The sequence below is a fragment of the Cardiocondyla obscurior genome, linkage group LG01, assembly GCF_019399895.1.
Source record: "Cardiocondyla obscurior isolate alpha-2009 linkage group LG01, Cobs3.1, whole genome shotgun sequence".
NCBI lineage: Eukaryota > Metazoa > Arthropoda > Insecta > Hymenoptera > Formicidae > Cardiocondyla > Cardiocondyla obscurior.
The window spans coordinates 3629780-3641921 of record NC_091864.1 but is presented as its reverse complement, the minus strand read 5'-3'; the positions used below and the strand labels follow the sequence as shown (position 1 = coordinate 3641921).

The 12142-nt window shown below is 36.5% G+C and overlaps 1 protein-coding gene across 1 annotated transcript; it reads right to left on the bottom strand.

Moving 5' to 3' along the window:
• Positions 1-20: 20 nt before the first annotated feature.
• On the bottom strand, positions 21-11983 carry LOC139110072 (neuronal acetylcholine receptor subunit alpha-10). The gene is made up of 9 exons (XM_070669665.1): positions 11879-11983; positions 9727-9863; positions 7196-7350; positions 6640-6823; positions 4805-5021; positions 2977-3111; positions 2109-2287; positions 1478-1613; positions 21-1255 (listed from the first exon to the last, which is right to left on the bottom strand). Exons 1-9 carry the CDS (start codon positions 11943-11945, stop codon positions 1005-1007), a joined length of 1461 nt encoding a protein of 486 aa, XP_070525766.1. The 5' UTR covers positions 11946-11983; the 3' UTR covers positions 21-1004.
• Between the last annotated feature and the right edge of the window lie 159 nt (positions 11984-12142).

Sequence of the window (12142 nt, the reverse complement as noted above, 5' to 3'; positions counted from 1 at the left end):
GAAGAGGTAAAAAAAAAAAAAGAAATTAGTTGCTTGCTGACAAATACGTGTCAAACTAATTAAATATAATAAAACTAACAAAGTAATTTAAAATATATGTTTAAAATGTTAAATAATTTTGAAAATTCTCGGTTCTTGTCACTCGTTATTATGCGGTCGTTAGCTTCGAATTTTAGTAACATTATTTCATCCCCTTCAGATTTTGAAATACTGTTTTTAGTTATAAATTTTTATTGTTTTCTTCAGCATAATCTAATATCATCATACATCTATCTACATGTATTTAATTTACTTCTTTTTTTTTGCCATATTTTATCTTATTTAACTTAATTTTATTTTAATTTACTTTACAGTGTCTGATTTATCATTCAGTTATACTTGCAACCCTGTTGAAGTACATTTCGATATTGACATTTATTACGAAGAAAACTCATTCTTATTCGTGAGAAACATCCATTTCTAAATCTATATTAATATTTTTATCAATATACATAATAAACACATTTTCAACGTAAGCGTTTACGAACTTATTATATTACTAATTTGATATGAATTTATTTTTTAGACGTTTAAAAGATACTGGGAAAGCAGAGGCGAATTTAAGTCATAATTCCAGATGTGTATGTGACTTTTCAAAAGGCCAAAAATTTCAAATTTGGAAGGAAAGTTTAACTTCCTGCCAGAATATTAACATAATAATTTGATAATCCTTAAATTTACCCCTGATTAAAAGGTACCTATTTTATTTTCTAAACATATTACATCTATCTAAAATTGTATGATATACATTTATACGTTTACCCCACAAGGATACATGCAAAACGAAAGAGATCCCTTTATCAGGGTATTTTTCAAGATAATGTTTTTTTTTTTTTCCCCACATTAATGTCTGCCAAATTTAATTCTTTTAGTGCGCGGAAGAAAATTAACAGGAGTAATGACTATTGATAATCCTCGAAAAAACATTGTTCGCCAATCAATCAAATAATTAATTGACCCAAAGATTACCCATCTTTGGTGACATCCGACGTCGGAGGCGAACCGCATAAAATCACTGCCGTGCTGACGATCGTCGTAAGAAAGAAAACGCACAACAGAGCACGATCACTGACCAAAGCGACCTGTTTCCAATCTAACTCTGTCCTTTCCCGGCGATCTTGTTCGACTAGGCGCCGCTCGTTCCTCTCGATAGTCGCATGCACTCTTCCCAGGATTCGAGACCAATGCGCCTCAAGATTACCCTCCTTGCCAAGATCTATGCGACACGATCAATCAATATGTTTAGAGACGAATATTAATGCTTAAGAACAACGACACATCAATAAGAACTAAATACTAAAGAAACGAAAATTAAGGAAGCGAGGTGAGCCTTTTTCTTTCTTCTTTTTTTTTTTTTTTTTTCACTAACTAAACAAACGAAAAACTTTTATCAATGTATGACATATTATCAAATTTAATTATTGAAGCACAGACACACCTAGACTGGGACTAGAGCTGTTGCTATCGTCTTTCCTCGATACATATTTCGGCGATACGTGCTGCTCTGGCAGCTCGGGCTTGCAGTGCAACGGACAATTGTTCTTTCTTCTCGTAAACTGCTCCACCGGCTCCTGCTGTTATAACAAATCACTGGATGATACCGTATTGACGATCGTGCCGTAAGTTTTCTACAGAACGAAGTAATAGCGGGCGCACGTTTAGAAACTGTATCAACCTGTGAAATTTTCCTCGCGAGACAGCAACACGGTTTTTAGTTTGCCCTCCGAGATCAATCGCAGACGTTCCCCAGTTACAGATTTTAACATCCAGCATTTCATTCCTCTTGCACAATGCAAGATATCTCTCACGTTACATCTCTCTCGCTGTACCAAAACGAACGTCTGTGATTGACCTTGTTTCCTAAGACTGATCCTATTATCCAGCGGAAGCTGCACAAGTACTCTTAAAATTATTACTCGACCGATCTGAGTTTGAGAAATGCGTCTATATCGGGTCCACATTTATTGTATTCGAATAGGTTTCGGGAAACTGGACCGGCTGTTTGCGAAATGCGCCCCGCATATTACAAAGAACGATGTGCATGTAGCGTTATCGTGCGTCCGTTTTACCGATCTATTCTCCTCTTGGAAATTGAGAAATACTATCCTGGCTAACTTGTCTAAAACCAACGATCTCACGATGCTCGGGACGCGTATACCCCGCACACCGCGGTGATGTAAATTCAATGTCACGACTGCCAGGCCGGATGCGAACGACACCAGGCAAATACTGACGCCGTAATAAAGACCTGAAAGCAACGAAGGGAAAGGTACAGACGGATGGATAATTGAATTGATCTCTTCTCCCGTCTCTAAGTTTCTAAGAGTTTCTGATATAACGTAAGTGACCAATTTACATATGCAATGTTCATCTCTTTTAAAATGTATTGGGTGGAATTGAGAGGATCTGATTAAATAGAGAAAAAAATGATGCTTATATTTGAGGAAATTTAGCGAATCTGAATATGCGCACGCTTTCTCCAATTTATCAAAGAAATTATCTATCATATTTTCTCGCACAAAGTGCATCAAATCATTAAACAAAATTCTTTCTCCGCTTGGGTAACGATTACTGAAACTACTTTTATTCGATTTTTTTTTTTTCGCTGTTCTTTGAACACTCCTTCAGAATTCCTCTTTGAAGACTACATTAGTAAAAATGAGGTGGTGCATCAGTTCTGCAAAAGCGGTTAACCGTGTCTCAAGAAAATCAGGTGCGCTTTTCCGCGAGTTTTTTTTAATGAGTAACGAGCAGCCTGAATGGAAATTGCAATAACATCCTACGAACGATTTAGAATTTAATGTAATTATGCACTACTTCAAATTTCAAATTATGGTTCCAAAGATTTACAATAATTTAGATGAAAAATTAAAGCTGGGGCGTTAATATTTTTTAAAATATTTGGATTCGATCAGAACCAATTAACGAAATACTCACTTATCAATGGTGTCTTTTCGGTAGGAGGCAAAGTTTCACGGATGGTCATCAGGAACACCGTCATAGATAAAAGGGCTGAAATGCCGAGAGTGACTTTTTCTCCAGACTCGGAGGGCACGTAGAACACCAGTAGGGCTGGAGAACAAACAAGAGAAACGTCCACGAAAGTTTTATCCTTACCGCGAAATATTGAATCCGAGGTATTTCATGAGACCTTCGGTTCAAAGTCTCCCGACAAACTTGAAAGTTTGTGGTATTTGAAAATAGAACATCCAGAAAGGTGCCGAAAGAACGACAAAGAAAAGAAGAACGAAGGCAGGTCTCCCTCGTTACTTTTCTTTTCAAACTTCGATAAATTTAAATTTCTGAAATGCTTTAATATTTTTTGTTTAAATTTAACGTGTTAATATTTAAATTTTTTATTGGTTGAAGTGATATCATATTGAATACAGATTTTCTACAATTTTTATTTGAATTTTAATTTTGCGAGTAATGTAAATAATATTAACATTGCGGAAATAAAATTTAATTTTGTCTACTTTTTATTAAACTGACGCTATGAAAAATAATTTACGAAATCTTGATTAAATGAAACCGCAATAAGATTTTCCAATACTTCATAGATGCCATTCTTTTTTTTTTTTTTTTTTTTTTACTGCTCTACAATAACCATAAATTTTATCATCGGAAAACCATAGCTTGTTCCATTTGTCTCACAATTTCAATTACTCTACTGAGTCATATATTCTGTTATTCTAACATTTCCATATCTATTTTTATATCTCTTACGCATTAATTTGTTTTTTCTCTAATAATTTTTGTTGACGCCCTATTTTTTTCAAATCTCAGGCAATTGATGTTCCACACTACAAAACTTGACTCCAATATCCAGCAAGTTGTCGGAAAATTTCTTTCATTATCGATAAATGACAGCAAATGTAATGAAATGCTACGGTTTATGCCTCCATTTCCTTAAAGGCGATAACTTAATTTGTTTTCTTTTTTCCTCCTTCGTATAATTCTAAAGCTATCGTATAATTTCAGTGGCCTATATTATTTTTCGAGTCTCGTTCTCCTCTTCTCTTTCGCGTGGAACTGTCGAGTATTCTGTGATATTCATATTTTTCTGTTTTATTAATTATTATTATTTATTATTAATTAACTTGAGCACATTTACCAAAGCAATACGGTCGTGAACCTTGCCTTTCTTATCAGCAATAAATCTTATACGTAATTTGATTGCATTCATAATTATTAATAAAGATGCTTTTTTTTTTCTCAGGAATTACGGAATCTATTATGCAAATTCATGAGATCCTCATGTTATCAGAGACAATTTCAATTTTCTTACGCAAGCGGGTCGTGCGGAGAGTGCGGAAAGATCGGAAGAAGATCTAATCTTGTATATGACTTCTCATGCGGTTCTCTGCCGCTTCATGGGTTCAAAATTTATTCACAAAATTTCCTTCATAACTAACGGTAAGAACTGGTACTTTCTTTATTAATGAACGAGGTCCTTCAAATTTGCATCGTGTTACCGCATAGTCATTAATTCGCAATCTGCCAAAGTTTACTCGCGATATTAAAGTGTCTTGAAAAAGTTTCGTACGCATTTTTTTTTTTTTTATTTTCTTCCTCGTAAAAGTCACTGATTGTAATATCAGATTCTTTTGCAAATAAAATATTAAGATATTATAACGACGGTGCGTTAAATTCCTTCAAATGTCCGAGATATAATTGCTGTGCTCTTTGTTATATGATGTATCAATCTGTCGCGTTATTTGAGAGTGTTCTGTCACATAGGCATTTATATATACGTCTCACTTACCAACACCGTTAATTAATATGCAGGGCAGAATCAGGTTGAAGACGTAGAACATCGGACGTCGTCGTAAGCGAATCTCGTAAGTGATATCTGGATACGGCTCCACGCAGCATGAATAATACTCAACGTTTCTTTGAGCGGTAAAGTCCAGAAGATGGAACTCACCGTTCGCCTGATAATTGCTTACGTCCCCCTGCTCGCTCTGTCTTTCCAGCTCGAGCTGATGTCCGTAAAATTTGCTTCACGTGAGTTATTTGCGACATTTGACAGCGTAAAATGTCGCTATTTTTTTTTTCCCCGCAAAGAACAGGTGAATTTGCGAGAGGTAAAAAATATCAAGTAGCTTATTGAACAATACGTCATTTAACGAAACACGAGCGGAAATCGATAAAACAACGGCCAGATCGGTGTATCGACAAAAAATTTCAGATATTCTCAATTAAATTTCAATATAATCCTTATTTTACTCTTTGCTATTATTTTATTGTAGCCTACGCGACAAATAACTTGTCACGTCGTTTATCTGTTTACTCAATCGGCAGTTCCTCGTTAATTCGAAGAGACCTCGATTAACTCGCTTTTCTTTTTTCTTTTTATTAAAGGGATACCCTCTGCCGAAGCTTTTGCCCGGAAAATTAATGATCAACGCTGGAAATCCGGTCGCGCGAAACACGAGAAATGATTAATGCGCCAGGAACTTCGGAAAGGTTCTCCAGGACAAGTATTTTAAGCCGCGACAACGTCTTTTAACGCGATGACGGCACGCAAAGTGTATTCAGCGAGAGCGAGGGGATAGAAAATGGGAAAACTCTATGAAAGATAGGCAGGGTGGCTCCCGGAGCAGAGGCGTACAGAACGGCTCTCGTATTGAATTCTTTTCGCGATGCCGGGATTAAGCTCTTCGATCTGCCCGAACCATTTTCACGACTTGACGGCCCGGCGTTTTTCGATTCCACAGCTGTGTTAAGCGTTCCCGAACTTCCAAAAGGCCGATCAGCTTCGCCTCGCGAACAACTATACATTTTTTTTTCTCTTTCTTTCTTTTATTTCGTACTGTACGCGCAATTCGTTCTGTGTCGAAATATTATAATGCCTTTCGTTGTGCGTCTTTCTTGTAATCGCACAAAAAAAATGTCCTCGATTTTTATAATAATTTCAGGATATATCTAAATGCGAAATTTTTTTTTCTTTTTTATCTCGAACGCTGTTCGCCTTTATCCTCGTGCTTTAATCGATACCGTTTCGCATTTCGCATCAACTGTACAATTTATACCGCTGTCTTAGTTCTTTCAGATAATCAATAGGATATCTCGTTAAATTAAATCTATCGAAACCATAAAATATTCCGTGGTCCTAAATGAAGGTGATAGTAATATTACCAAGGTGAATATAATTTCGCGAGAAATAACGAATGGGTTGAACGTAGAAATTAATTCGATTTAGAGGGAAATTTTCAAGATGAATGGTCGCACGCTGGTCGATAATTACCTTGCCTTTTTAAATGATTCTAAAGTTTCATGAAAATCCGTGAAAAAAAATCGGCCCAATTAAACACATCACTCGCGTTATCCAAATCCCGGTCGATCACGATAGATGACGCATTTGCGCGTTGCAACAATTTGTACAAATTTCTGCGACTTACGTTGTTGAATAATTTCTCCCGACATAACAAACTTGATCTATTTGAAAGGGGAAATTTTTTAACACGTGACGCAGTGACCTGTTCTATTAAAAATCGGATATTCAATTATGCAAACGTGAAACTTTGGTCATTTGCATTTAGGCGGAGACAGGTTCGAGGGTGCGAGATAAAATGGAAACCATAGAATGGAACTTACTTGGTATCCGTCATACGTCCAGGAGGCCCATTTCAGCGCGCAACGTTGCTCATCAAAGGGGAAGAACTCCACATTTATGTCACAGCTGCTGCGAAAGATACCATGGCTTAACCAGACCACCTCCCCCGTGTAACTGACGATCACGTTCGTATTGATGACCGCCGAACTATACTGTGGATCCGCACTGTAACCAGAAAATTGAAGCTGCAACAGGATATATACTCTTTTCTTTTTCATTTCCATCGGTTTTAAATCCGTGAAACTCGTTTCTCTAAGAAATCATATTGTTGAGAAACTCAGAAAGGTATATTTATCTTTAGTTATTATTTCTTTGATCTTTATACTTTTATACTAATTTTTTTTTTTAATTGTAAACTTTCTTTTTTCTTTTTTTTAATTGTATTTAATTTTTTTTCAGTTACTGTTTATGCATATCGCCGCAAAGTATCTCGCGAGGGATCGAAAGAGCTTTACGAAAGAATAACAGTGATCTAAGGGGAATGTACAAATCGTATATAGCTCTAGTTTGTAGTGCATTTTTAATTCAAACACTCACTTGTTATACAAAATCGTGTCAGGTCGCCAGACACGATTGTACGGAACGCGGATTACTTGAATTCCAGCGAATTCCGAGACATTCCACTTCAAATGATGATCAGTCCAAACCTGTGTAACCCAACAGTTGGTTGTAAGTATCTGATTCTTCTCATCCTGAAACAATTAATTTAACCAACGTGAGAAACGTAAAAAAAAAAAATTAAGCAGAACAATCTTTTCGTACGGACCATAATATAAATTTATTTATAACTGTAAATGTCACGCGCAAATTACGACGTTTGTTAATGTTGTGTAAAATTTAATTTATCCTCACGATAATGCGCTCATCTATTTTAACAGTTTCATATTTCTGTACACGTACGTGAAAAAAATCATTTAGGACATTTTATAACTGTTAACTAATTCATCGTAAAATATTTAATTTGTCACGCTTAAAAATACTGCTCTCCAGAAGAAAAATCATTGGAACTGACCTGTGTGATTAATTGGAGGGTATATATATATATACATGTATATATATACGTATAAACGAAACAAATTGTCGACGAATATGGTCGACAAACAACAAGCAATATATCTTTCTAGTTACGAAATAAATGAGCAATCCACGCAAAATCCGAAACAGTTTTATAGCCACGTTGTGTAGTAATATTATTCTTACAATCAGTTTTAATAAATTCAACGTTTCAAGTTGAATTAAAATTTTAACTATAATAGATAAATTTCTTTATGAGCTAAATAATTAAAATCGCACTTTCTTATTTTAATAGTTAGTCAGAAATTTTAAGAAAACCATACACTTTTATAAATGAGCTTCTAGTTTGTCCAGGTAGTTACGGTCGTAATAATGGAAGAAGATGGATATGCGGATTAATAGTTTTTGCGAATGAGCTACATTACTCTCACTTAATACTTGATATCTATCTCCGTATATCATCTCGAAACCAAACACTATAGAAAATCAACGGAATGTGTAATCCAATAGTGCACGATATAACGAACATACTATCGTGAAACTATATATAACGTTTCAATTTCTGCACTTGGGTATGTCGAGAATTTAAGCGACAGGAATTTGATTGTTGCTTAACGAGCTAATCGCGAAATTAAAGTTGCATTTGTCCACGTAAAGATTACGCGTTCTCGAATAATAAAATTAAGTCAAGCCCACGACAGTTGAATGAATAATCGCTATTAAAGTTCAAACCTGGCGGCTTTGGCAAGAAATTTGTGGGAGATCTGCGATATCGTTTACTTTATCACCAATATTATAAAACGGAAAGAAAAAAGAGGCGATGATCGTTCGTGTATATCGCGATAAATGTAACGAGCTCTCATTAGCCAGTCTCGGGCTTCCCTAGGGTGACCTAAGGAGACCGGTCGGTCCGCTAAAGGTTGCTCTCGTTACCGCCATACGTGAAACAAACGTCTGAAACTTTCCCACCGCCTTACTTATTCTCACGCCAATTTATCTCGCGTATCTCCGATTACCATCGAGAATCCCGTCACCGTCGTGGTGTTTCCATTTTCGTTACGATACGCATTTTTCTCAATTTTATCTCCGCGACAAATCTGGAGGCAGACTCGAAAATCTCGCGAAAATGTTGAGACAGATAAATTAAATAAAAAAAAAAAGATGCCCATATAAAATTTAATAGCTTAATCATTAATCCAATATTTGTTATATATTAACTGAATATGTAATTGTATTAAATGAACGTTGTACAACATTAAAGTGAGAAAGAAGTAATTAATATCGTTATCTCAGTTTGTCTTTAGATAAAAATGGAATAAAAATTAATTTCACAGTGACTAAATCAAATTTTTTTTTCTTTTTTCTATCGCTCGTTTCGATAAAAATTTGTTTCAACCACGCGAGCAGAAATTTATTTTATTAAAGATTAAATCCGTTTACTGAGAATTCTATTTGAATACCAAACCGTTGATAAAAATCGATAGTAAAAATTAGAAAAAAAAGTCGTGGACACGCGGATACAAGTATCGTTAAAAATCGATCAATCAAGCGCTTTCACGTTTCCTCGCTTATAATTAAATTACTTTTTGTTTCAGAAAATTCGGTGAAAATTACATTTTGTTTTTTTTATCAATCGCTTTTCTTGCGCATCACCGTTATCTGTTGCATACAGGAAAATATTTTCTCGTACCTTTATATTTGTTATGCTAATAAGGGACCACGGTAATGTGGTGTCTCCAAGGGATTTCACAAATGTATGTAGAACCTCGATGATAGAAAGCGAAGGAATACAAAAACATTTTTAAGGAAATCCCATGCGTTTTCGCTCGCCTTTAGCAAGGGATTTCGTGCGCCAAGTTTGCTTCTCTAATACGTTTCAAACGTTCTTGAAACTGTAAGGATTTCGAGGAACGTGTCGAACTTTCCGTTTGATATTTTCATTTCACAACAGTGCGAAAATATTCCGAATAGAATAGTCGAGCTTTCTTTACCTCTTGCTATTTTTTTCCATAATTTACATTAATTTTTTTAATTGTTCGCGCAGGAATACTTACGACGTCGATGATATGATGAAGAGACAGTCCAAACACCACGACCAGAGGCTGGGATGAATTCTTAGCTGGCCTCACGCCGGCGTCGTATCCGTCCAGCAAGTGCCTCGTCAATCTGTACTCGTTCTCGTCGCAAATACCTACGCAGACAATAAAAATTAACGAGACGGAGTAATTATTGAGAAGCCGGCGAAGGAAAACGCTAAAACCGAGTCCAAGAAGCGGTGCTAAATTCAAGGAAGCAGCCTCGCTAAAGCAACTTGAGAGATTCCTTTCTCTAGGCCCTTCTCTCTGATCACGGTTCTAATCCGTTTCGTTACATCGGACGTTCATCCATTATAGCGAACAGCTACATGATCAGTTACGTCAGTCTACGTACTACCCCATTGAGGCGACTATTGTGCCGTGAAGCGTGGTGAAACCTGTCAGAGAACCGAGCTAATCTCGGCCCGAAAGTAAGAAAGGTAAAAGGATATACCGCGAAAGAGATGAGTGGGACTCGTCGAGGGGCTGCTCGTAATTAGGAGAGTGAGTTTACCGTATACGGTATCGATTTGTAAAAGCTGTACCTTTAAACTTTCAGCGACGAAGAGCTGTATTTAAATTTATAAATGTGACAAGTGCAGCTTTCTTTTATTAAAACTTTGCATTGCCTTTAATTCTTCGATTATTATTAAATAATTGTAAGTAATTTTAATGCACGTTATCCATTTCTAACAATTGGTTTTCATTATTCTCGTATACAAATCGAATCTTTTATTCTCGCAAAATGATTTTCTTCAAATTGAAAAAGAAGGAAAAAAAAAAAAGATTTCCGCAGATCGAAAAATATCGGCCTGTCACTGGGAACGTGAATCGAAAAATCTCGCAGACTTGTAATGAGATCGTATGTCAGATGTCGATACTGTATGAGCCGCGGAATATCTCACGGGATCTCGACCGAGACATCAAATTTCTTCAGGCAGAATGGTTCACCGCGTAAAGACATCCCGCCTGGAGATTACTCTTCTGCGATATGAAGATTTTCGATTATCCGAACACTTGGAAGAGTAAAATTTCAAAATTTGAAAGTAAAACAATAATATCAATGGACTAAATTTGTCGAGAGAAATATATATATTTTTTTTTTAATACAAGCAGACGTGTAATTGCTAAATATACACGTTTCATCAATTTCGCTTGAATGCAAATTCCGTCGGTGTGTCGATCACCAAATTTCGTGGCATGAACGAGGCGTCAAATGACCCCTTCGGCGCAATTAATTCGCAAACATTTACGCTAGTAGATGCGAAGCAAACATACCTTAACGAGGTCCGGTTAAGACCGAAAGCTACAATGTCGTGCACGTGAAACACCTCCTACGTCTCGTCAGCTTTTTCCCGGCAATAAAATCCATTCGTTAAATTAAATTATTTTCAGAAGGGACTGGAAAAAGAGGAAGAAATTAAATTTTAAAAGTCTCGTGGAAATTCCACGAGTCAATTGGTGTGCAAGCGGGAAACAAAAAAAAAAAAAAAAAAAAAAGACGGGATAAATTATCGAACGATCGGCAATCGATTACCTTCCAAAAATTTCACGGCCGGGAAGTGTAATAAAATACTGCGACTGCAATTGTCCGCGTTTGTGCCATGTCGAGGACACTTCCGTAAAATAGCATGCAATTCGTTGACGTTTTCAACCTTGGCGAGGTTTGATCGCGTCGCTGATTTACATCTCAGACGTCTTTGATGTCGGTGGTTATGTAGCTGTTCGCCGGCGGGAAAAAGCTATGACGAGCTTTGTGACACCCGACGGATATCTAAACAATTTTGGAACGCGCGTTGCACTTGAGCGCCGAGGGCACGAACCTTGGAACTTTATCGACGACGGCCTACATCTTCTTAAAGCTCTTGAGATTATCGAGCATTATCGAGGAAAGAGACAAATAATCGGGTTTCCGAGTTAAAAAAGCGAAAAGTACCAGCAGCTTGATTTTTCCGTAACTTATTTTACACGAACTTCTACGCCTAACGTTTAAATTTTAAATCTTAAACTTTAATATATCAAAACTTTCACTCTTAATTGTATCATTAAAACATCTGCTAGCAGAATGGAAAAGATGAATAAACTCAGTTGCGAGTTTAGTATTACCTTATAAAAATTGTTTGATACTCACCATTTCCGAAGGCGATGATCAGAAAAAGTCCGTATCGAAGAAACGGGACGGCAGACGGCGGCGACATGGAATTGAAGACCTTGATCGCGTGATCGCCTATGTACGACTGATGTACATTTACAACCACCCGTGCATTTTCACCCCTAAACCCCGCGCTACCTATCGGCGAGCGCGCGATTTTGCAAAGAAAATTTGCGCAGGCGTTCAATGGCACTGCGGCTGCATTCACACAACACAAAATTTAAAATGTGAAAAATTAGAATG